Here is a 27264-nt window from a genome sequence, read left to right on the forward strand (position 1 = left end):
ATAATGAATGTTAAATAGGGGCTTCAGTTTTTCTCTGCAGATTTGGAAGTGTTTAGAGAATCAGGTTGCTGCTTGTTCTGTTATCTAGTTTTTACAGAATCCTGCTTATCAACCGCCTTCTAGCTTTACTTTAAAAATGTGTTTTTAAACCTCATGAATATTTTCCCCAGTTTTCTTTTTACCCCCACCCTCCACCCCACCCCCTTTTTTGGAGAAAATGAGGAAGAACTTCATCACAGTGGTAGATTTATAAATGACCAGTTCTACTCTTTTGCTTCCTCCTTTTGTCTTCAGTGAAATTCTAGGTGCTCTATTAGAAACTGGCAATTATATGTCCTCAGAACTGTCCCCTTGTTCACTAGGAAAGCCTTGTGAAACATACTTACTCTATTACTTTGCATTATATTTAAAGGTTCTGAGGGAAACTCTTCTCTCCTTTCCCATTTAATATGCTGATAAACACATATTAGCTCTTTAAGATTTTTCTTTGTTTTATTTATTTAAAAACCCTTAAACAAATAAATTGACAATAATTACAGTCATAGTTCTAATGTTTGTTTTTTCATTTATTTAAGAAAATTTTTAATTCATTTTACATACCAACCACAGATCCCTCTCTCAACCCTCCTCCCACTCCATCCTAGCCTCCCCCCCCAACTGCTCCCCACCCCCCGCCCGCCCACCCAATCCACCCTTCCATCCCCTCCTCCAAAAGGGTAAGGCCTCCCATGGGGAGTCAACAAAGCCTGGTACATTCAGTTGAGGCAGAACCAAGCCCCTCCTCCCTGCATCAAGGCTGAGCAAGGCATCCCACCATAGGTAATGGGCTCCGGAAAGCCAGCTTATGAACCAAGGATAGATGATATGCTTATTGTATTGAGTCTATGTGCATTAGTAAAAAAATCAATTGGGCAAAAGTTAGTTGATATCAGAAAATATAGAAAGCAAATAGAGGGGTTAAATTTAGCTCTACTGATAGAAGATGTGAAGTTAAAATAATGGCATTTCTCTTTCCTGCAGCATCAATTTGCAAGATACTTTAAACCTTAATATATAGTATTACCATGTTTGTAGTGAGACTGATACTCTGATATATTCCTTGGTTGGGGCAGTCAGAAGGTTACCTTGGGTCCTATGCTTTGGTTGAGGAGCTTGCAAATAAGCTGTGACTTAGATTTTATATACATTTGTGTATCACGTTGTTGTAGGCTATCACTGTTTTCAGGACAGTCCTCCATTTATGCACTACTGGTGACCAAATACTGTGGAACCATTTTAGAAGGCAAGTTGGTATAGAATGTTCCAAGAACCATAAGATAGTCTTTTTTGTGTATATAATCCCATTTCTGAGATTCCCTATTAAGGAAGTTAACAAAATACAGTTATATACTCTTTTGAGACAAGGTCTCCAAGGTCTCATTTTGTAGCTCTGGCTATCCTGGAACTCACCATGTAGACCAGGCTGGCCTTAAACTCATAGAGATCTGCCTGATATTGCCTCCCGATTAAAGATGCTGGTATTAAAGGTGTCCATCACCATGCCTGGCCCAGTTACAGATTCTTAAAAATGGTCTACATAATAAAGATAAAGGATTTAAATGACCATTAGAGGCAAGTGGTCAATTGTGATTTTAATATTAGATGGATTATTGTCTATTCAAACATGAAGAGTAGGCAGAAAGTTTTGCATGAATGTCTCGAGTCATTTGTCACTTCTGTATTTACTGTAATGACTGTGTTAAAGAATGTGCATATGAAAAAGGTAACATTGTGTCAAGGTGATTTATCAGTGGCATTTTTTTTCTCCTACTTTGTCTTTATGAACTTTGATTTTTCTGTAAAGTGTATGTGATAACACTTTTATTTAAGAAGGCTTGATTGTGTATTTTCCTCTTCCCATTTTAGTGATTTATTCTGTGCTATTAAATATTCTAGCTATCTGTATTTAAAGCTGGATATGATGTTAGATGTGAGTAGCTTAGAGTATTAGAAGTTAAGACAATAATTTCAGAGAATATGTAAAACTAGAGTAATAACATACTGGTTGTTTTGTATATTTAAATTTTTAATAGGTTTGTAGAATGGCTTCTGACTACTCAAGAACATGTGCTAGCCCAGACAGCATTCAGACTGGTGATGCTCCCATTGTCTCTGAAACCTGTGAAGTATATGTTTGGGGCAGCAATAGCAGCCATCAGTTGGTAGAAGGCACACAGGAGAAAATACTACAACCGAAACTGGCTCCCAGTTTCTCTGATGCTCAGACCGTAAGTTCTCTGTATTCCTTGTGAACTGATAGATAATGGGATGTGTGTGTATGTGTATGTGTATACTTCTGTGTTATAAGTAATGTTGAGTATATTTTTCAATGAGTAAAAATTCTTGATTGAAGCTGGGCGTGATGGTGCATGCTTTTAGTCCCAGCACTTGGGAGGCAGAGCCTGGCAGATCTCTGTGAGTTTGAGGCCAGCCTAGTCCACAAAGTGAATTCCAGGACAGCCAACGCTGTTACACAGAGAAATCTTGTCTTTAAAAACCAAAAACCAAAAAAAAAAAGCTTGATTGAGCATTTATCTATGTTATTTCTATATCACATCAGTTCTTGATTTTAACAGAAAAATACATTTTTTCATATCTTTGACACCATTTCTACATTCAAAATATTAAATTGAGACCTAGATTTTGAAAAAGTCTAGTGAGGCAGGGTTTGGTGGTAAATGCTACTTACTCAGGAGACAGAGTCACATAATGAATTCCAGGCCAACTAGCACTACCAAGTGAGACCTTGTTTCAAAATAACCAAATCCTAAAAATAAATAAAATAAAATAACAATAAATAAATAAATAAATAAATAAGAAGCTAATGAATGGCATCAGGTTTCATTATTATTACTATTATTATTATTTTTTTTTTGGTTTTTCGAGACAGGGTTTCTCTGTGTATGTAGTTTTGCGCCTTTTCCTGGAACTCACTTGGTAGCCCAGGCTGGTCTCGAACTCACAGAGATCCGCTTGGCTCTGCCTCCCGAGTGCTGGAATTAAAGGCGTGTGCCACCACCGCCCGGCATAGGTTTTATTATTATATTCAACACAAGTAATACTTAATAAGAACTGGATTTTTCCTTTTTTCAGATTGGCATTTCATAGTCTTATGATCACTTTTTTCCCCCTTTATATTTGTAGTCCAGTGTAAAGCTTTATGTTTTATTTTCATTAAATTGTATTTTTTCCTTATGAGTATAGAATATGTGAACATACATTTTTATGTGAATGATTCTTGCTTTAATAGACTCTTACGGAATTTGTAGGAATTTTTTTCCCTTCTCCAATTATAAGAGGAGGATATAATTTTTACTTTGTTTTTTCATCTTTTAGATTTTGTTTTTTGAGATTTGATTTACTTAATTTTATGTGTGTGGATGTTTTGCATACTTGTCTCTCTCAAAACATTTTCCAACTTAAGATTCTGTTGTTCTTTTGTAGATTGAAGCTGGACAGTATTGCACTTTTGTCATTTCTACAGATGGCTCTGTCAGAGCTTGTGGGAAAGGCAGCTATGGGAGACTGGGCCTTGGAGATTCCAATAATCAGTCTACTTTAAAAAAGTTAACTTTTGAGCCCCACCGGTCCATTAAAAAAGTTTCATCATCTAAAGGCTCCGATGGTCACACTTTAGCTTTTACTACAGAAGGTGAAGTCTTCAGCTGGGGAGATGGTGATTATGGGAAACTGGGACATGGAAATAGTTCAACCCAGAAATACCCCAAGCTTATCCAGGGCCCACTGCAGGGAAAGGTATGTGCTCTCTTGTGGGTTTAAAAAGAACCAGATTCAATGGTGTAGTAATTGACAATATTGGTTGAGTTTTGATGCATTTTTTTCTGAGTCACCTTTTGTCTACCACTCTGTCTTATCTTTTTGTGCATCTGTTTTATAGGTTATAGAATGCATTTACAAGTGTCATTCAATTTTAGTTCTTTTTAATTTCAACTTTAGTTCTTTACGTGTGTGGGGGGCATGTGAGATCAACCTTGGGTGTTGTTTCTAGGACAGCATTCCACTTTTTTTTTTTTTTTTTTTTTGGTTTTTTGAGACAGGGTTTCTCTGTGTAGCTTTGCGCCTTTCCTGGAACTCACTTGGTAGCCCAGGCTGGCCTCGAACTCACAGAGATCCGCCTGGCTCTGCCTCCCGAGTGCTGGGATTAAAGGCGTGCACCACCACCGCCCGGCGCATTCCACTTTTTAAGATTTATTTTTTTTGGGAGGCTGGAGAGATGGCTCAGTGGCTAAGCATGCATGTTGCTCTTCAGAAGACCCATGTTCTTATTCCTAGTACCCAATCAGGCGGCTCACAACTATCCTGTAACACCAACTCCAAGGGGGAGCAGTGTCTCTGGCCTCCATAGGTACTTGTACCCACATGTACTTGCCCTCCCGCCATAATAAAAAAATAACAAATATTTATCTTTTAAAAAAGATTTATTTTGCTAGGCGGTGGTGGCACACGCCTTTAATCCCAACATTCGGGAGGCAGAGGCAGGCGGATCTCTGTGAGTTTGGGGCCAGCCTGGTCTACAGAGTGAGTTCCATAACAGCCAGGACTACACAGATTAACCTTGTCTCAAAAAACAAACAAAAAAGATTTATGCATGTGGGTGTTTTGCCTGCACGTATGTGTGTATACTGTGTGTGTGTGTGTGTGTACACACACACACACAGTATACACACACTGTGTATACACACACACACACACACACACACACACACACACACACACACACACACACACACACACACACACACACACACACACACACACACACACACACACCCCCTGATGCCTAAGGAGGCCAGAAGAGAATGTCAGATTTTTTGGAGCTCTGCAGGTGGCAGAAACCAAATCAAGGTTCTCTGCAAGAGCAGCAAACTCTTTGTAGCTCAACCATCTCTCCAGTTCTTCTACCTTGTTTTTTGAGACAGGATCTCAGCAGTTAAGCTAAGCTGGCTGGCCATTGAGCCCAGGGGTCCTCTTCTCTCCTCAGTTCCAGCCCTGGGATTACAAACTTGTGCCACCACTTCTGGCTTTTTACACGAGTTCCGGTGACTGGACTTGGGTTCATATGTTTTCATGACCAACACTTTCTGGAGTGAGCCACCTCTCTAGCCCTTGAGTGATGAGGCCTACAGAGTGGTTAAGAGACTGTCAAGAGTCTCATTGAAATAATTGGTTCCAGAACTTTTTGGGTTTTTTTTTTTGTCTTTTCTTTACAGACTTATGTGGTTTTTCTGTTTTAAGATTTTAAATTTTATAACAGAATACATATAATAAATTTTTTCCCATTATGAGACATTCTCAAATGGCTATAAAATAAATACCACACAGCTGTGACTTGTACTATTTCAACTCACTCATCAAAAGGCAATGGATCTTGTAACATCCCACTTGGTAAACTTGATAAGCAGCTTTGTAAACAGCAAATACTTGATAAGGTACAGAGTGTGCTGGGTGTGGCAACACATCTGTAATTCTGGATAGAGACAGTTAGAATTGCCAGTTTGAGGGTAGTGAGCATAATGACTGAAAAGATACTGAATATGGACCTTTAAGGTGCTTCTGCTACTTAACTACTCTAGACAGTTGTGATTTTCCAGTTCTCTTAATATCTTCTTTCTTAATTCCATTGCTCTACTTACATTCTTTTAAATACCCACTTTCTATAACAGTATAGTTTAAATGTCATGATGGAAAAGTAACAATATTTTAAGTTAATGTACAAATGAAAAATCTTAGAATTTATCAGTGCTTAGAATATATTAGGTGTTCACATTTAAAAAATTTTTATATTTAAGTTTCTTTGTGAATTCTTATTTTTGCATGTTAAAAAGGCAGGGAGTTATTGGTACTGACTGTTTCTGTATGGTTTTTTTAGTAGCTGATGATATTGATCAATGTTAGAAGGTATAAGTGATCCCCAGGGTATATTGTTATATGTCCTTACTGCCTTGATTCTACTAATCCAGTGGTTCTTAACCTGTGTGTGGGTCGTGACCCATTTGGGGAGTTGAATGACCTTTTTTTACAGGTGTTGCCTAAAACCATTGGAAAACACAGATATTTACATTATGATTAATAGTTGTAGCAAAATGACAGTTATGAAGTAACAACTAAATAATTTTATGGTTGAGGGTCACCACAACATAAAGAACTGTATTAAAGGATTGCAGCATTAGGAAGGTTGAGAACCACTATACTAATCAAAGATAATTTCTCGATGACAAAAAGGGCTGTGAGAAGTTTAATGTGAGCTTATATTCTAATTATATTGTTAATAGCAAGTAGTTTTTGAGTTCCTTTTTATGTAATATGTTTTCCTTGGTCAGTAAAAACTACAGGTTTTGTGTTTATCTTAGATTTAAAAAGTTGCCATTGTTTCTTGTTGCATTCTCTTCAGCTCCTTCAGTAAAGACTTGATTGATGTTATAGCATTCCTGCTAGTGATCAGACTGATGTCTTTGCTAGAAATTACAATGTCTCTTTTTTGGATTGAGAAAAGTTATTCTCCTCTTTGGGTCAAAGCCGGAGTTCAGGGCTCAACAAGCAGAACATGGACTTAAGTAATTGCTTAGTCAGTAGCCTTGGTCCTTATGACTACTCCTACATGAGTTGTGAGTAATAATGCCTTTGATGTCCCTGTGTGTATGTGTTTTAGCAGTTCTATGCTTATCATATTTATTTATGTGCAATCCAGGTAGTTGTTTGTGTATCAGCTGGATACAGACATAGTGCTGCTGTCACAGAGGATGGTGAATTATATACATGGGGTGAAGGAGACTTCGGAAGATTAGGTAAGAGTTTTTAAAATTTGGAATTATTCACCCAGAGCCGAAATGATCAGTTGCTCGAACCAGTGAGCATAGAGTTCATGGGCCATTTATTTTATTAGTTTTAAACTCAAAGTTAGTTGTATTTCTATAGATAATTTTGCCTAGATTCTGGTGCTGTTATCTAAGATGTAATGAAATCTCTAAGCATTGTAACCAGGCGTTATAGTTTCAGAAATAAGAAACATAACATCATGACCCTGAAGTTTATAGTGTACTGGTCAGTGAAAACAAGTTAACATGGGTGTGTTATTAGACAGATTAAGGTAAACTGTGACAGAAACTTAGAATGCCCTAATGACTTGTTAATGTGCCTGTCTCCCCCATGTGGGGAGCAACCTAGGAGCCTGGGAGAGCAGATAGAGATGATTCTCTTTTTTTTATTTAATTGCATTTAAAAGTAACCACTAGCATATTACTCTTGTGAAACTGGAGAAAAGGAGTTAACATTATTTCTGTGTTTTATCTAAGGTCATGGAGACAGTAACAGCCGTAACATTCCAACATTAGTAAAAGACATTAGCAATGTAGGAGAGGTTTCTTGTGGAAGTTCACACACAATTGCTTTGTCCAAAGATGGAAGAACTGTGTGGTCTTTTGGAGGAGGAGACAATGGTATGTAAAAACAACTTGGTAACTTTGGGCTTTTTTTTTTCTTAAAAATTGAGAAGAAAATCTTTTTCAAGTATGTATGTTTTGTATAAAAAAACTAAAATGTAGATGAACAGACATAAAAACAAAAAATTTTTTCTTCCAAATAAATTGTTATTTTAACCATTGTTAACACATTGGTAGACAGATTGCTAAATATATGTACATTTGTAAATGTCTGTTTTGAAAGCCAAAGTAGGCCTTGATAGTTCATATATGTTATTTTATAATTTGTTGGCTCTAATGTAGCAGTATTTTATGGATATCAATAAGCATGTCACTATACTAATTTTTAAAAAAGCCTAAAGTACTATTACATTTATCTGTAGGACAATTTATAAAATAAGTTTCTCATTGTTGAGTGCAAGATGTCTCCCAATTTTTTTTTTTCCAGTGTTAAAATCAGTGCTCTTTATTTCTTTGCCCCACCACATGGGGAAACAAGAAAGTCTGTCAGGAAGACAGACAAAACAAAAGAAACCTCTGCACTGAGTGAGCAGATTTATGTCCACTTAGTTACTCTGTGTGAATGCTTGTACACATAGGCCAGCTGTACTAAGTATGAAGAGATCATTGTAGCCGGGTGTGGTGGCTCTCTCCTGCTGCTCTTCTAGGATTCACAAGGCTGAGGCAAGGGGGTTGAAAGTTAGAAGCTAGCAAGGCCTTGTCTCAAAAAACAAAAACTAAACCAAACAAAAAATTGGTAACTTAAAAAAATAATTTAAGGTAAAAAAATATAATTTAATTTATATTTTATTGATTTCTAGTAAGGTTACATTTATTTTTTTATTTTTTTCACTTTTTTAATTTATTTTTCTATTATCAGCTTGATACAGTATAAATTCTTATCCTAATAGTGAAATGTTTTATTGAGGCTTGCCCAGTAATTGAGTAAAACCAAAACTTATTATAAGCCACAGTCATCCTAGGATCCCCCCTGCTATATAGTCTCCCTGGTTCTGTGGGTTGCAGTCTGATTGTTCTTTGCTTTATATCTAGAATCCACTTATGAGTGAGTACATACCATGTTTGTTCTTCTGGGTTTGGGTTACCTCACTCAGGATGATATTTTCTAGTTCCATCCATTTGCCTGCAAATTTCATGCTGTCATTGTTTTTCTCTGCTGAGTAGTACTCCATTGTGCATATGTACCACATTTTCTTAATCCATTCTTCAGTTGACGGGCATCTAGGTTGTTTCTAGGTTCTGGCTATTACAAATAGTGCTGCTTTGAACATAGTTGAGCATGTATCTTTGTGGTATGATTGAGCATTCCTTGGGTATATGCCCAAGAGTGGTATGGCTGGGTCTTGAGGTAGATCGATTCCCAATTTTCTGAGAAACCACCATACTGATTTCCCCAGTGGTTGTACAAGTTTGCATTCCCACCAACATCTGACAGAGGACTGATCTCCAAAGTATATAAAGAACTCAAGAAACTAGACATCAAAATACTGAACAATCCAATTAAAAAATGGGCTGAAGAGCTAAACAGAGAATTCTCAAAAGAAGAATCACAAATGGCTGAAAGACATTTAAAGAAATGCTCAACATCCTTAATCATCAGAGAAATGCAAATCAAAACGACTCTGAGATACCACCTTACACCTGTCAGAATGGCTATGATCAAAAACACTAATAACAGTCAATGTTGGAGAGGATGCGGAGCAAAGGGAACACTCCTCCACTGTTGGTGGGAATGCAAACTTGTACAAGGTTACATTTATATGTTAATCATTTTCCTCCTTTCAATCATTTTCTAAGTTTTCTATTTTATGAAATATGGAATCTTCTTTATAAACTGCAAGCACTTTTTTCTTTTTTGAAACAAGGTGTATGTATCCCTTTCTGGCCTGAAGTTTACTGTGTAGACCAGGCTGGCCTCAAAATCTTTTTTATTTTTATGTATGTATTTTTTTGAGACAGGGTCTCTCTATGTAGACCAAAATGGTCTTGAACTCAAAGAGATCCGCCTGCCTCTGCTTCCCAAGTGCTGGAATTATAGTACCTGGCTTTCTGTCTGTCATTCTTTTTTTAAAGACAGGGTCTGGCTGTGTGACATTAGACTTGCAGCTATTCTTCTGCCTCTGCTTTTTGAGCAGTAGAATTACAAGCCTGTGTTACAATGCCTAGTTAGTCTGTCAACACGTTTAAAGTTAGAAATACAGGCACTGGTGAAATGGCTCAGTGGTTAGGGCACTTGCTGCTCTTTCAGAGAAGTTTGGTTCCTAGCACCCACATCAAGCAACTTGCAACCACCTGTCACTGTGGCTCCAAGTGATCCTACACTCTCTCTGGCCTCCCTGGGAATCCACATGTACATATTCAAACATACATAAAAATAAAGTAAGGGCTGGAAAGATAGCTCAGTGGCTAAAATGCTCCCTAGAACTGCTGTTCTGGGGACTCGAGTTTGATTCCCAGCACCCACATCAGGTGGCTCACAACCAGTTGTAACTCCAGTTCCAGGGGAGCCAATACCTCTGTTCGTTCTCTCTCTCTCTCCTCCCCGCTACACCACTCTCACACACAATTAAAAATAAAATAAATCTTTAAAAAATTTTTTTAATTCTAAAAAAGGAAAAAGTTAGCCATATGACTTAAAGTGGGACAAAGAAATAAAAAATACTTCCTGTCTCTTTAAAGTAGTTTTTATTGATTGAGAGAAAAACACAAAAAGGCTATTAGTTGTTGACTTTCTTGAAACAGACATGCTCATTTGTTAATGCCCTCTGCTATCAGGAATGAGTTTCTACATCTGTCTAGTTTTTGCTATAAGAATAAAAGTACTTATTAACTTTAGTGCTTAAAAAAGAACAGGCTTAAACAAATTTGTCTAACTTGAATATGGTTTTCTTTTTTATGTGTGTAGGCAAACTTGGCCATGGTGATACCAACAGAGTATATAAACCCAAAGTTATTGAAGCTTTACAGGGAATGTTTATTCGAAAAGTTTGTGCTGGGAGCCAGTCTTCACTTGCTTTGACATCAACGGGGCAGGTAGGACTGAGGAATGAGCATGAAAGAGAGTATTTCAATGGACTAAGTAACTAAAAAGTGATCATTTGAAATTTAGAATTAAGAGAAAAGCATTTTAAGGCAACATATTAAGATAAAAGTACTATTTTGTTGCAAGTGTAGTAGATGAAAAGGAGCCAGGTTTTCTTACCTGCTTGTGTGACCTGAATACATTTTCTTTCATTCCTCTTTTCTTTGAAGTAAGTTGATTTGATAAATTCATTTAGTGCTTAGAACCCTTTAACCCTCTCGCCCAAATCATTGAGGCACCTCAAAGGCTCCTTCCTATTATAGAATAGTGGGGGAACACAAAACAGAAACTTAAGGGGACCATGGTATGAACTACAAAAGTAAGATAATCAAAAAAGAGGGTAAAGGGAACACCTCCAGATGGAAAGTGTGGTGGTACCAATGAGGACCAGGCACAGTGAGGAATAGTGACCGCGTTTCCCTCCTGGTGTTCATCAGCCACTTTGGCCTTGAACGTAGGAGCCCATTGTATGCCAGGACAAAGAAGATGACCAGCAAAACTGACATTCACATTTAATTTTGTTACTCTTTGAGAGATGAGTGTTTCGAATGCTGAAAATCTAATACAAACTATTTTATTTTATTATAGAGTCAGATACATACTTAAAAACTGGTATAAATATATGGTCTTTCATGTGTTCCTCACAGTGGGCTTTGTAGTAAAAAATCCATGAACGAAAATCAACAAGTGCTCACTTACTTGATTTATATCCACAGGCAATCTCAGACCTCCCTTCAGTGTCATATGCTTCCTTTTTATGAGAGAGGAAATCATTTCTGCTTTTTTTTTTTCTTTTTTTTTTTTTTTTTGGTTTTTCGAGACAGGGTTTCTCTGTGTAGCTTTGCGCCTCTCCTGGAACTCACTTGGTAGCCCAGGCTGGCCTCGAACTCACAGAGATCCGCCTGGCTCTGCCTCCCGAGTGCTGGGATTAAAGGCGTGCGCCACCACCGCCCGACCCATTTCTGCTTTTTGTACCAGATGGTTGTGTAAGATAATTATTTGAATATTAAGTTCTTATGTTTAACTGTTGGTGGTAAACAATAAACAGTAAATCTGTTACATTATATTCCAAAGGAATTTGCAAATTACTTGCTATATAGAATAATCGGATCATGAACATATTAGGTTATGTAAAGCCTAGTGTGGATGTTTACAAAAAATGAAGTGGAAGGAGATACTTTGAGCAATTCTGTTACTAGTACACCTGTAGAGTTTTTCACTCCATCTGTCTCTCAGTTCCCTCAGGCCTACTCAGTGCTAAATCTCTACCAAATGTAACTCATAGGTTTTAATGCAGGTAATTTTTTTTCAGCATGATATAATGCCTAAAATGCAAGACAAGTATGCTTTTTGTGTGTTGTAGTTTTAGAGGTCAGACCCAGAACATTTTGCATGCTAAATAAGTATTGTACCAGCTGAGCTACAAATATTCTTAATCTAGTGCTCAGCTAAAAGAATAGTCAAAAGAAAACTGAGAGGGCCTTACTGAACACTAGTACTGTATTGGACTTTGAGTCATTTAGTCTCAGTAATGTTTCCCTCCTGGTGTTTAGTTCCTAGTCTTTGAATAGGCCTTTGTTGTGCTGGAGTTCTCTTATACCTATACTTGTCTTAAGTATGTTTTCTGGTAATTGGTATAAATATATGATCTTCTGTTTTGATGAAGACATCTAATCTGTCTTCACCTGTCTTTCCTAAAATAATTTGAAGGCACAACAAAAATAACAACCATAACAGAAAAAGCCTTTATGGTATAAAGATGGGAGTGAATATAATCAGAAGCCAGTTGCAAGAAGAAGTTGTTCCGTTTGCTGACTGTCAAATCGGCAGTCACTCCTCCTTTCATCTTCCTCCTCTCTTCACGTGTTCTTTCCTGGACAGCCGAAGTCAGCCACTACTCATTTTGTTATTAAGTAATAACAAGAAGGTACTCAGGGAGCTATCTGACTGCTGACTCACATATTCTTTGTGAGTGATAGTTAAAATCAGTTTTGTGGTTACATTATCAATTTATCATTTCTTAGTAAGAAACATGCAAGCAGAAGTGGTTTTTTTAATGTTTGTTTTTGTTTTTGGTTTGGTTTTGGTTTTTCAAGATAGAGTTTCTATGACAGCCCAGCAATAAGTAGAAATTTTAAGATAGTATTTCCATAACTGCTTAGTTGGACAGTATTAGCCAAGTGCAAGCCAGTTAGTGGTAACTTTAGCAGAGGATCTCCTGTCTTTCTTTCATTTTACCTGTGGCCAGTTTATTTTCACCACGCAGCTGCTCATCTGTTTATATACTGGGTGTTTGAAGACAGCACAATAACTGACAATGACTTTTTTCCTTCTTATTTTGGATAGGACTTTCTCTCACTCCCTCTCCCCCATTTTTTTTTTCTTTTTTCTTTTTGGTTTTCCATGACAGGGTCTGGAACTCACTCTGTAGAGCAGGCTGGCCTTGAACTCCGAGATCCACATCCCTCTGCTTCCTGAGTGCTGGGATTAAAGGCGTCCGCCACCACAGCCTGGCTATTTTTTTCTAATGAAACAAACAAGGTACAGATATTTGCTAAGAAAAAATTACTGGTAATTTTCTTAGGTGTGCTAATGGTTTACTATTTCTACTTTTGGATGTGTGTATTTTAGAGAGAATTGTTTGGAGAGTAGGGATGATCAGGTGAGGCAGCTAACGGCGGATTATGTTTGCTTCTCAGCAGTCTTTGTTGATCCATTTCCTGAGGGTACCATGACCATCTTCAAAGTGACCAAAACACTTAACTATTATTTTAATATTTTATATTACTTTAATATCAGTAAGTTATCATACTCCTTGATAATTTTAGTTAATTATAGTCTACTTATCTTTGGAATTGATGTGTTCTGTATTTCTGTCTTTTCAGGTCTACGCTTGGGGTTGTGGGGCTTGTCTAGGTTGTGGATCTTCAGAAGCTACTGCTTTGAGACCCAAGCTCATTGAAGAATTGGCTGCCACAAGAATAGTTGATATTTCTATTGGAGATAGTCATTGTTTGTCTCTTTCTCATGGTAAAGTCCTGTTTGTTTGTTTGTTTTAGTATTTTAGGTAGCATCTTTATAGCCTAACTTTAAAGCACCAACTTTAAGTCCTCTTGCCTTAGCCTCCTTAGTGCAGGGAATATAAGTGTTCTGAGTCATTTGTTTTCAAAGAAGTGTTATCAATAAATGTGTTACATTTAAATTTACCTTGTATACCTTTGTCCTATTTTTAGATAATGAAGTTTATGCCTGGGGCAATAACTCCATGGGGCAGTGTGGCCAGGGAAATTCCACAGGTCCTATTACTAAACCAAAGAAAGTGAATGGCTTAGACGGCATAGCTATTCAGCAGATCTCAGCTGGAACATCACATAGTCTAGCATGGACTGCTCTCCCTAGGGATAGGTAAGTGCTATGTTTAAACATTCTTGTGAGGTTCTAAAAAAAATACTTTCCTATATTAATTTTAAGACTACGAATGTTCATTGAGTCAACATTACACAATGTACTTCAGAAGCTGAATAGTTAAATTTAATAGTAGTAATAATGATGATAGTATATTAAAATTAATTTCTAAGTAGTACAGATTTTGATATAGTAGGTATATTTGATCTCATGTTTAACAGAATAATACATGCAGATCTCTATAATAAGAATAAGATGCATACCACTCAACTGCTGTTTATTTATGATAACATACCATGTGGGGGGTCCAGGTGGCATTGGGAAGTAATATTTGGTTTATCCTAAAATGCCTTTCTTTTGTACAGTTTTATATGTGAAAACTAAACAGGCCATTTGTAGCTCTTCATTGACATTTTGTGTAAACTCATATGTTAAAGTCATTTAGATTTGTATCATCATATAGGAACCATCAATATATTACATTATCAAACAAGTATTATTATTTATGTAGGTAATTGTGTTAATATCTTTGTCTATAATAACAAATTATACTAATACCTTAAAAGGGTGAAGGATTTGCTTTGGTTTACATATATCAGTCCATGCTCTTTTGGCTTCATTGCCTTGGGCCTGAAGTTAGTCAGAACATTATGGTATAGCAGAATAGCCACCTTCTTTCAATATTGGATTCACTAGCTTGGACCAAGCCTTCAACATATGAGTCTTTGGTCAGAACATTTTATATGCAACCCTACAAGAGTATAACAGTAGTGTTAATAAATTTAGAAATAAATTTAATGTGATTTTTAAGATTAACATATATATATATATATATATACATACATACATACACACACTATTTAAAGCATATATAATTTCTAGTATTGACTCTTGTCATAGAAATGACATTTAGATCCCTTTTTGTGTGCATATTGAGGTTACATATATTTCAAAAGTAAGAAGCTGTACTTAAGATACTTTTCTTAATTTAATTGTTTTCTGATTTTTGAATTCTGTGTCTTTAGAGAATGATTTAAAAGTTAAGTGTCAAACTGAGGAGATGGCTGAGTCAGTAAAATGTTTGCCTTGCAAGCATGAGGACCTGAGTTCAGATCCCCAGCTCCAATGTAAAAGCCAGGTGCTACAGTATATGTCTTTAATCTTGGTGCTTAGGTTGTGGTAGCGTGCATAGATGGATCTCTAGAGTTCACTGTCTGGCCTATTTAGCCAAATTATTGAGCTCTGGGTTCAGTGAAAGACCTTGTCTTGAAAAACAAAGTGGAGAGTGACTGAGGAAGCTACTGGACATTGACCTGTGCCCTCCACACACATGTAAACCCATATCCTCGCGCGCGCGTGCGCGCGCACACACACACACACGCACACACGAAATAAGTATATCACACACACACACAGTTAAATGTCTCCATATCTAGAGGAAATTAACTAAGATCAAAACTAGGCTTTATTGGTTTAAAACATTTGTTTAATTTCATTGCTCTATGTCTGGTTGGTTTTATTTGTAAAACAAAATACTCCAAAATAACAAAAAGAAATAAAAAACAAAACACCCAAACCCAGTGGCTATACTTTTAAATCAAGAAAGCTATTCTCCTCCTCACTCCTCATGTCTTGTTTTTTGTTTTTGATCATGTATGGAAGTTTCATTATAAGACTGTTGGATGCTTTTCTTATGCTTCCTTCTAGACAAGTTGTTGCATGGCACCGGCCTTATTGTGTAGATCTTGAGGAGAGTACCTTCTCACATCTTCGTTCCTTTCTTGAGAGATACTGTGATAAAATAAACAGTGAGATTCCTCCACTGCCTTTCCCTTCATCAAGGTATGTTGTAGATATGTAGCGTGCATATGTATTATTTACTCTTTTTAAATTTGACTTTAATTCTTTTTTGTTTTTCTTGAAATTACATGAGTCTTTATAAGGTAGAAAAGAGCTAAACTTTTATTAATAACTTCTTAGTTTCATAAATGATGTTTTAAAAATTACCATTGGGCATCACTTGACAAAAAATGTTACCCAAACTGGATATTACATTTACTTTTGTGCTTTAGAATTCACAACAGCTTGTTTTGTTTCAGGGAACACCATAATTTTCTTAAGCTGTGCCTGAAGTTGCTTTCAAATCACCTAGCTCTGGCCCTTGCAGGAGGGGTAGCTACCAGTATTCTTGGGAGACAGGCAGGTCCACTTCGAAACTTACTCTTCAGGCTGATGGACTCTACTGTTCCAGATGAAATCCAAGAGGTAAGAGAATAGAATCTGTGGCCTGAAACCTTAGCTAGATGATAAGATTCAGCTGTACTAGATATCTTCAATTGCAGGGTTTCCCTCTGTAGCTCTGGCTGTTCTGGAACCCACTCTGTAGACCAGGCTGGCCTTGAACTCACAGAGAATTGCCTCCCTTGGCCTTCTGAGTTCTGGGATTAATGGCCATCACACCCAGCAGATGTTCTTAAACCCTCTAAACTAAAGAAAGACTTACATATTTTTAGTTTTCACATGACACTTTTAGACTTGTATAATCCCAACAGTTAGTGCATTCACTTTTTGTTTGTTGCTATTAAAAAGAGAAGATCTGGGCTGATGAATGCACTTTTTCTTTCCTTCCTTCTTTCTTTTTTTTTTTTTCTTTTTTGATTATTAGGTGGTAATTGAAACACTCTCAGTAGGAGCAACCATGCTGTTACCTCCATTACGAGAACGGATGGAATTACTTCATTCTCTTTTACCCCAAGGACCTGATAGATGGGAAAGCTTATCCAAAGGACAGGTAAAGCCTTTGCATATAGATAAACCAGTCATATCACAGGAAATTGGACTGATAGGAAGATAAAGCAAATGAACTGTTATGTTCACAAAGCAGTGCTTGATAGTTCTGGTGTATCCTGATTATTTGATGTTGTATGTTGGAAGAATTATTAGATGTCTACTAGCCTGAAATGATGCTTATGATGATTTACTAAATTACTTGGGGTCAGTTCTTAGAGTCATAATTCATTTTTCTGGTGTTGATTATGGTTTTAAACCAGATACCCTTGGTTTATTCTAAGTGCTGAGTTGAAATCAATCTAGTGTTATTGCTGTTAGTCCCATGCTTAGAGTTTCTTATCTGAAAAGGAAAAGGTCATCATTGGCAAAAAGCATTTGAGTTATGATTATGCTTATTTTTAATTTTTATTATTTTAAGTACATGGAAATAAATGCTTTGCTGAGCTAAGTAAAAGAGTCAGTTGTAGAGCTATAGATTTGAGGGGACACATGGTACTTACTGGCAATATAATGTCCACAGATGCTTTCCAGTAAATATTTTGCATTAGTTTAGATTGCAAGTGATTTCTTTTAAACATTAGAATAAGCAGTTGTCATCAGTAATTTTGTTGAATAACATGAATATAATTTATCTGCTGGCATTTCTTATTTCTATCTACTTACAGTGCTTAAATTATTATGTACATTATTCTATTTTAGCTTGGAATTTTAGCTGTTTATCATAAAGGATGAGATTAGAAACCTGTAAGTTACATTTTCCCAAATGATATTAATTGAATAGTTTTTCCTATAATTATGTACTTCTTGAAGGTTGTTTAGCAAGCTAGTAAGTGGATTAGCATTGTTAGTATAGTTTTTTTCCTTGCATCCTTCATTTTCTCTTTCATAATGCATGTTATGCTAATTATATGTTTCTTTTTCATTGTTGTTTAGAGAATGCAACTGGATATAATTCTGACAAGTTTGCAAGATCATACCCACGTAGCCTCCCTTCTTGGCTATAGCTCACCTTCCGATGCTGCTGACCTTTCGACTGTGTGCATGGGCTATGGAAACCTGTCAGATCAGCCTTATGGTCCTCAGACTTGCCATCCAGACACTCACCTGGCTGAAATTTTAATGAAGACCCTCTTAAGAAATTTAGGGTTTTATACGGTACCTTGCTTTTTCACTATATTAAGAAAAGAATAAAGGGGTAAGGATCTTTTTAGGTAAAAGTATTTTAACATTTAAACAATGTAAATTAAATTTTAGAGTCCCTTCGCCAACAAGAGAAACATATCAGATCTGAAATATTGTGGTGGCCAAGTCACATGTAACTTAAAATTACAAAAAGACTTATGTTAGAATTTTATCAGGTGTTTCTCATGTAATAAAGAATAAACAAATAAAAATAGTTTTCTAAAACATATTGGAAATACAGTCTTCATTATGTGTCATTTTAGGATCAAGCATTTGGAGAGCTAGAAAAGAACAGTGATAAATACCTTCTTGGAACATCACCGTCAGAGAACAGTCAGCCTGCTCATCTCCATGAACTGCTGTGTTCACTGCAGAAACAACTGCTGGCCTTTTGCCACATTAATAACATTACTGAGGTATGCAGTTCTTTACTTGTCATGGTACTTGGCTAGGAACCTACAGCTCAGATATTTGGGGATGCCATATTATTTTTGTACTTTGGATCTTTCAGAGTGGTAATTTAGTGATTTTTTTTCTCCTCAGAACTCAAGCAGTGTGGCATTGCTTCATAAACATCTTCAGCTCTTGCTGCCTCATGCTACAGATATTTATTCACGTTCTGCAAATTTACTTAAAGAAAGTCCTTGGAATGGCAGTGTTGGAGAAAAGTTAAGAGGTGAGTTTGGTGTTGAATTTCACATTTAAACAGTGGTTATTAAGCAAGAGTCATTGAACTTTTCCAAAACCTCAAGAGTGTTTAACACCTCTGAGTAGAAGAGAAATGACCTGAGTTTCCTTTGTATTGCTTTTGTTTCCTTTCATCCTGGTTTAGGGGTGCTGTAACACTGATCCTAAAGGATTCTAACTGTCTCAACAGATCTAGTTTAAAGGCATTGGATGATACAAACTCAAACAGTTCATTTATGATGTGAAGTATGGTTTTTATCCCCTGCATCTTTTGGCAGTATCCCTCATCTTCCCCCTCTCTCCCTTCCTTCTTTTCAAGACAGTGGCTAATGCTTTAAAATATGCTATTCTCAAATTCAAGAGATCCTACTTTCTGTCTCAACCTTCCAAAGGCTGGGGTTACCACCACACCCTAGCCAATTTCCTTCTTTTTCTTTTCTTTCTTCTTGATTTTTCAGGACAGGATTTCTCTGTGTACTCCTGGCTGTCTAGAACTCACTTGGTAGCCCAGGCTGGCCTCGAACTCACAGAGATCCTCCTGCCTCTGCCTCCCGAGTGCTGGGATTAAAGGCGTGCGCCACCTCCACCCAGCTGTGTATTCCTTCTTGAAGTGCTTTCTTCCATGGTCTTTTCTCTGTGTAGCACATTCTTATTTTTTCTCCTCCATCTTTGATCAATGTTTTTCTGGGACTTCATAAAGAATTTGCCCCCTCTTCCTTCAGATATGCCCTTCCATGTTGGGATCCTCTAAATTTTGCTTTTAATCCTCTTCTCTTTCTGAATAGCCTCATCTAGACCAAGTATCTTTAATAACTATGCAGGTGTTCCTATGTCTGCACCTAGCTGAGGACTTTCCTGAGCACCAGAGCATAGTTGCCTACTGAGTATTTTCTAGGTTGTTGATCTCTGAAGTTTTTCTCCTAAGAAAGAAATCAGCTGAGAACCCAAGACTGTTATTAGTCACTGTGGTTTGGCTGTTCTGTATGAAATGTAAAGTTACTGTTCACGAAGACTGGGCTCACTTGTGAATGTTCCTCCTGGCCCTGAGTGCAGGGAAATATTAGAATAGATTTGACTGAAAAGTGATGCTCATTATGAAAAGTCAGCTATTTTATGATGATCTTAATTTTAAAAATCATTTTAGATTAGAAAAATATAAAAACTTTGCTTACTAGAATGTTAATATCACAGGAAAGTGGGAACTTTTGCCTGCTTTGGTTATGGCTGTGTCTCCACCTAGAATAGTACCTAGTCTGTTGTGGATACTCTAAATGTTTGAATAAATTTAAAAGTGAGGATCAATTAATGGATGTGGGATTATAATGTATCTTAAGAAAGCAGTTTCTGTGTTTCGAGTTTGTTAGCATGCAAGATAAGTTCACAAAGAGTCTGTTGGTGTTTTTTTTTTTTTTTTTTTTTTTGGTTTTTTCGAGACAGGGTTTCTCTGTGTAGCTTTGCGCCTTTCCTGGAACTCGCTTTGGAGACCAGGCTGGCCTCGAACTCACAGAGATCCGCCTGGCTCTGCCTCCCGAGTGCTGGGATTAAAGGCGTTCGCCGCCACCGCCCGGCTGGTATTTTTTTATAGTAAATACTAATGTGACATCAGCTATGAGATAGGTATTGAACAAAGAGTTATTGAATTAGTCTCCTCTCCTTCCAAACTGAAGAAGTATTTCGGTTTTTATGTTTTGAAGTTTATTTGAGGTCACTGATTTGCACTGCATTTCCCCTTCGCAGATGTGATTTATGTGTCAGCTGCGGGCAGTATGCTCTGCCAGATTGTTAACTCCCTCCTGTTACTCCCCGTGCCAGTGGCTCGTCCTTTGCTGAGCCACCTTCTCGATCTCTTGCCACCTCTTGATTGCCTTAATAGACTCCTGCCGGCAGCTGCTCTTTTAGAAGACCAAGAATTACAGTGGCCTCTGCATGGTAAGTATGTAAAAAGTTAATTAGTGCTCACGAGAAAGGTTATTCTTCTTGCATATCGCAAATAAAGTCATGCCTATGTGGGCATTTCATGTGATCAAAACAATACGATTATCTTCCAGGAGTAAAGGGTCGGAAATGGACAACTGATGTTGCACTAGCTAAGAAAGTTGCTTATGGGCATCACAAAAAGTGTCTTCATGGTCAGTGGTTCTCAAGCTTTTTGTACTACAAAGTTTGACATGATTGAAATTAAGATGTGTCTTAACAATAGATAGCAAAACTGTGTCATAATTTAGCCAGCATTACTTTCTTCCTTTGAGGTATTTAAAATGATACATTTATAATCAGTGAATCATTATATTTGATTTAAGCATTTTATGTCATAAATGTGAGAGATTTTAATGTTACATATTTATTTGATAGCAGATTTCTTATTTTGGTTGGTTATATAGGCAACTGGCTGAATTTTAAAATAGAAATTGAGAAAATATCTTTTTAGTGCATTTGATTTTAGACATGGTATTCTAATTCACTCTTGAATTATACAATGCTGGTAATTCTAGATAGTTGATAATAGCTTGTGTTTGCAAGAGTATCATTGCTACCTATTGGAGTCTGTTTTAAGGCTGTCAAAGAAACTTCACCACTAGAACTTAAAGACATTTCAAGGTAGTGAATTGTCATCCCCTTACCCCTTACATTGGAAAGAGTCATGGACTGAGCATGTAAAGCTCTGGCTTTTAGTCTCTGCTAGTAACTTCTTGTGTAACCTTGAGAGAGCCACTTGTCAATGCTTAGAGTCTTGGTTTTTTTTCTGGACTTTGACAGGAGAACATTGAAACCCTTCTTGCTGTAGCAGTGGTCAATTCTGTTGACCACTGAATTGAAATGGTCAAAGTACCAAATTCATGACCGTATCAGAATAGTGACTCAGCTTGGTGTAGACAGTTTCATGGTCATTATTCTTGCTTTCCTAAAGTGTCTTAGAACTTTCTTGTGTCAGGTGAGTTGAGAGTCCTTCTGTTTGGATTTCTTTGGGTGCACAACTAATTATTTTTTAAAAGTTTCCCTTTCTCATGCTGTTCTTGCCTCATTTGCAAAACTTATTTTAACCATATAGCATGAAGTTGGATTCTTCGTGTTTTTTCCTGTTTTCTGAAGTAATTTCTGAAGGACAAAAATTTTCTTGAAGTGCAGAGGAATTTATCTCTAAAACTATCCGGGCCGGGCAGTGGTGGCACACATCTTTAATCCCAGCACTCAAGAGGCAGAGCCAGGTGGATCTCTGTGAGTTCGAGGCCAGCCTGGTCTACAGAGTGAGATTCAGGACAGGCACCAAAAACTACACAGAGAAACTCTGTCTGAAAAAAAAACAAACAAAGAAACAAAACAAGTATCTGGCCCTTGTGGTTTATATTTTTATTCATTTATTTATTTTATTGTGTATGTGCATGGATTGTGGAAATTTTTGGTTTTTTTCTAATCCATTTTAGAAATTGTTATTTTTCCAGAAAATGTTATTTTTATTGGCTTTCAAATTTTTGATGTAAAATTGTGTTCATTTATGGGTTGAAAAAATGTCCTATGCATGCATTGCTACATATCTTTTTTATTTCTATTTTTAAAATTTACGGAATCTGTTTTTCCTTATTTAATTGTGTGTGTGTGTGTGTGTGTGTGTGTGTGTGTGCGCGTGCGCGCGCGCACACATATGAAGAATTTTCAGAAACAAACATACACTAAGAAAGCCCAAGTCTGGATCTTAGTATAAGACAATTCTGAGTTCAGGCCAGAAGAAGATCATTAAATGATACTGTCACTTTAATTGGTGAATTCTTGTTTGGTTTTGGAGAAAAAGTCCCAAAGACTACCTAAAGATGGTAAAATTTGATCTAGATGGTATAATAGAACCCAATGAGATAAGTTTGCATGTGCTGATTTAGTATTTATCTTAAAATTAGTAACTTTATAAATGAAAAATTATTTGCTAGATTAACATGTCTGAGTAAAATTTAAATTAGTCTAATATACCAGGTAATTTGTATTTTAAAAACGCTATATATATTTTCCTTGAAAAGTTATTTTCTTCAATATCTTATTATAGTATAATAGGTTAGAGACCATGAGAAAGCTTTTAAAATTTAAAAGTAACAGATAAAGACACAATTTCTACTGATTTTCTCTCCAGGAGGACCAGAAGTAATTGACCCTGCTGGTGTGCCGTTACCTCAGCCAGCTCAGTCTTGGGTGTGGCTTGTGGATCTGGAAAGAACTATTGCTCTTCTCATTGGGCGGTGTCTTGGTGGCATGCTTCAGGGCTCCCCTGTATCTCCAGAGGAACAGGATACTGCATATTGGATGAAAACACCACTTTTCAGTGACGGTGTGGAAATGGACACTCCTCAGTTGGGTAATACGCTTCTCTGAAGCATGTGAAACATGTACTTCTTTGTGCTTCCTTTGAGATCTCTTACCTAAGTGTTGAATACAGAACTCAGGCATTTTCCACATTAGTAATAAAGAGGATTTAAACTTGTACAGTTCTCAGAAAAAGTCAAATTCTGCAGCATGGTGTAGGGCAGTGGATCTCAACCTGTGAATTGTGACCTCATTAGAGGTCGAATGATCTTTTCACAGGGTCTCCTTAAACCATCAGAAAACACAGATATTTACATCACGATTCATAACAGTAGCAAAATTACAGTTATGAAGTAGCAACAAAAATATTTTTTTGTTGGGTGTCACCACACCATGAGGAACCACTGATATAGGAAAATGTGGGTCTAGAGCAGTGGTTCTCAACCTCCCCAAATGCTGCGACTCTTTAATTACAGTTCCTCATGTTATGAATTGTAATGTAAAAATTGACATGCAACCCCAAGGGGTTGTGACCCACAGGTTGAGAGCCACTGGTCTAGAGCCAACTATGGTGGCTTACTCCTATAATCCCTGCACTTGAGAGGCTGCATGATCTAATCTAAGCTACACGATAACTTCAGGCTGGGTTGAGCTACAATGGGAGCCCTGTATCTCAAAAAAAGCCAAAGATGCAGACCTTGTCCCATTCTGTTGTACTTTTCATTCATTTTGATCAAGTTACGGAAAAAATACTTGATTATGTTCTGAAGCTTGGGGTTACAAAACTGCTTCCCCAAATGGAATGCACTGGTAGAGTACCTATCAAGACAGAGTAGTGTCTGATTTTCAGACACTATGTTAGTCAGGGTTACTATGGGTGTGATGAAACACCATGACTAAAAGCAACTTGGATAGGAAAGGGTTTATTTGTCTTATACTTCCACATCACACTGTTCATCATCAAAGAACAGGAACTCAAAGAGAGCAGGAACCTGGAGGCAGGAAAAATGCTGCTTACTGGCTTGCTCCCCATGGCTTGCTCAGCCTGCTTTCTTATAGAAACCAGGACCACTAACTCAGGGATCGACCCACCCACAGTAGACTGGGCCCTACCATATCAATCACTAATTAAGAAAATACCCCACAGGCTTGCCTATAGCCCAGTCTTATGAAGCCATTTTCTCAGTTGAGGTTCCCTCTTCTCAGATGACTATAGTTTGTTTCAAGTTGACATAAACTAACCAGCACAGCCATAGGTGTGAATGGCAGGTTTTAGTCCTCCCTTTGGAGTGTCTTTGGGATTTCCCACTCCTTCCATATGTCTTCATTTCTCTACTTTGTTGACTCTTAGACCAAAAATAAGGGTTTATTCAGTGTCCCAATATATGGTCTAATAGTTTTATCTAGGATTGATATTTTAATCTCTGGGCCTCTATTTTGATTCTACGAAATATTGAATAGAATTAGCTAGCCTATATTAAACCTAATTTTTATTATTTTTCTAGTAAGAAAAAGAGACTCAGATATATACAAGGTAAAGTCATAGAGAGAGGAAGAGAGGAAATGGGAGGGAGGGAGGGAGCCCACAAGGTAGAGAAGGGGGTGGGATAGTCAGGGAGAAAGGGAAGGTGGAAAGAAGAAACCAAGGCCAAAAAGGAAAGTTTTGCTTTGGGCATGGAAATGTGGATAGTAGGAGTAAAGAAAGTAGTTTCTTTTTCAAATAAACACATGTACCCCTCATTTTACTTCTGAATTAGAAAGTGATTTTGACTATGGCTAATGAAAGCTATACTGATACATATAAAGTAAAGAAAGTTAAATTGTGGAGGTCTCCAGGGATATTTAGCAGGATAAGGTTCCATTGCTTCTAGCACTCATGCCTGAGGCAGTCCCCAGTAATCTCCTGAGTGAAAAAGGTGTCTGTTGATCCATATGTCCCTTTTAATGGGACTTAAGTATGAATAAAATAAACTTCAGTTTTAATATTATTTTTTAGTTTTTAAAGAATTAAAATTGTATAATTTGTATCAAGAAAAGGTATTTGCTTATATAAAATTGTAAATATGTAATATTTCTATTATGGATTAAATTGACTTTTAGTACTTTTTGAAACTCTGACCATCATTTAGAACATTGATTAAAAAAAAAAAAAAAGTGGCCGGGCGGTGGTGGCGCACGCCTTTAATCCCAGCACTCGGGAGGCAGAGCCAGGCGGATCTCTGTGAGTTCGAGGCCAGCCTGGGCTACCAAGTGAGTTCCAGGAGAGGCGCAAAGCTACACAGAGAAACCTTGTCTTGAAAAACCAAAAAAAAAAAAAAAAAAAAAAAAAGTGAAGTGAGCCAGCTGTGGGTGTGTACATTCTTGAAATTACTGTACTTGGGAAACAAAGGTAAGAGGATCCTGATTCCAGGGCTAGCCCAGACAGTATAGCAACACTCTTGTTTACAAAAGACTAATAATGATTCTGAATGCTAAAGCTCCTACTGAAGAATTGGGGATTACCTGTGTGAATGTGATTATTGATTGGAAAATTGGTCATGGTATCTCTGATCCTTTTTTAGTCACTCTTAACTGATTGCTTTCCTTTAAGGCTCTTAAAAAGAAAAGTTCTATTCCTTTCCCTGTGCTCACACTTTTCTCAAAGATGATTCTGTATATTATTGGATATGACAGTCTTCAAGGTTGTGCTTCAAATGTAGGATGTTTTGCATTCCTGGCCTCTGTTTGCCAAATGTCTATTTTTTTCTAGAAGGAATTAGAGAGGTGCTACTGCCCCCAGCTGAAAAAACTAGAGGCTTCACATTAGTAGTGTCTACTTTAAATTAGCTCCAAGTACACAATATCATATGTATTGAGTAAGTAAGATTTTATTTGCAGTTACAAAATTTATAAAGTTTAAAATTGGGAACTAAGCCAGGTGGTGGTGGCTAAATTTAACCCTAGCACCCAGGAGGCAGAGGCATTGGAATCTCTTGAGTTTGAGGCCAGCCTGGTCTAACAGAGTGAGTTCCAAGACAGCCATCTCTGCACAGAGAAACCCTGTCTCAAACCCTCCCCCTCAAAAAAAAAAAAAAGGAACTCGAGAATTGATGGCTCAGGGTGTGAAGTGTTTGCTGCCAGGGCTGCCAGCTGGAGTTCATCCCCAGGACCTCCATGGTGGAAGGAGAAGTGACTCTTGCAAGTTGTCTTCCTACTGTCATATATGCTGTGGCACAGAGAGGGACGGAGGGAGGGAGGGAGAAAGAGAAATGAATAAATAGAATTATTAAAATTCTTTTTAATAGATAAATGTATGAGCTGCCTACTAGAAGTAGCTCTTTCAGGAAATGAAGAGCAGAAGCCTTTTGATTACAAATTGCGGCCTGAAATTGCTGTCTATGTAGACTTGGCATTGGGTTGTTCTAAAGAGCCTGCCAGAAGCCTTTGGATCAGCATGCAGGATTACGCTGTTAGTAAAGGTAAGAGAAAGAGAAGGAAAGGTAAATGTCTAGCTAATTTGCAGTGCTAACTAGTTCATGTGTAAGTAACATTTTAAAATATTTGTTTTTCTCTTTGTGGAAAATACACCAGATTATTTGTTGTACCCACATATATCTCATTTAAAGAAACTTGATTGTATTAAAGTTGGACTTTGTGTCAATAATCATTTTACAAAAGTATTCTATGAAACATTAAATCAGAGAATATATATTTAGATGTCTGGGCTTACTGAGTATTTATCTATAAATTTTTTTTGTATATTCAGAGGGCTAATAATACCCATTTGAGATATACTATTAAATGTAGTAGTAAGTAGTATGCAAATATATGGTGACATTTCCATTTCTAATATGTTTTTAATCAGTAGAATTAATTTTATGTGTAAATTTCAAACCATGTCCTTGATTCATTCTTAGCTTCCATGTTTAGTAATGACTCATATTAGAGCTGGGCATGCTATGCATACCTGTAAGCCCTGCACTCTGGATGCGAACGAAGCAGGAGGATCAGTTTAAAGTCAGCATCCACTATGTAGTGAGTTTGAGGATAATCTGGGTTATGTCTCAAAATAAGAACCCCAATGAACACAGTCATCCATGTTGTTGAGTCGTGTCTGTAGTCTCTGTTTTTTCCATGTTTTTTTTTGATCTGCTAAATATTCTCTATTTTAAGAGTATATACTCTATCTAGTATAATATACTCTATGCTCTGCCAACATAGAATTAAAGAATGGGAGAAAAAACACCTGGCAAGTTTTCTTTATTTAATACTGTGATTTGAGTTTTCAATTAAATATATTCATTTCTGTCCAGATGTTTTAAATTACCCAGATGTACTTGTACTCTAACAGGA

General features: G+C 37.0%; 1 protein-coding gene across 1 annotated transcript in view; it reads left to right on the forward strand.

Annotated features, from left to right (window-relative positions):
• Herc1 (HECT and RLD domain containing E3 ubiquitin protein ligase family member 1) overlaps positions 1-27264 on the forward strand; it is a 163984-nt gene that overhangs the window by 34428 nt on the left and 102292 nt on the right. The window contains 16 exon segments of the mRNA XM_052712869.1: positions 2073-2267; positions 3484-3795; positions 6749-6845; positions 7353-7496; positions 10405-10532; positions 13467-13611; positions 13815-13986; positions 15694-15828; positions 16086-16251; positions 16652-16777; positions 17710-17931; positions 18222-18374; positions 18502-18634; positions 20383-20574; positions 22763-22984; positions 26217-26390. Coding sequence (XP_052568829.1) covers positions 2073-2267; positions 3484-3795; positions 6749-6845; positions 7353-7496; positions 10405-10532; positions 13467-13611; positions 13815-13986; positions 15694-15828; positions 16086-16251; positions 16652-16777; positions 17710-17931; positions 18222-18374; positions 18502-18634; positions 20383-20574; positions 22763-22984; positions 26217-26390 — 2716 coding nt within the window.

Source organism: Peromyscus californicus, unplaced genomic scaffold, assembly GCF_007827085.1.
Source record: "Peromyscus californicus insignis strain IS unplaced genomic scaffold, ASM782708v3 Scaffold_11__1_contigs__length_118956290, whole genome shotgun sequence".
Taxonomy (NCBI): domain Eukaryota; kingdom Metazoa; phylum Chordata; class Mammalia; order Rodentia; family Cricetidae; genus Peromyscus; species Peromyscus californicus.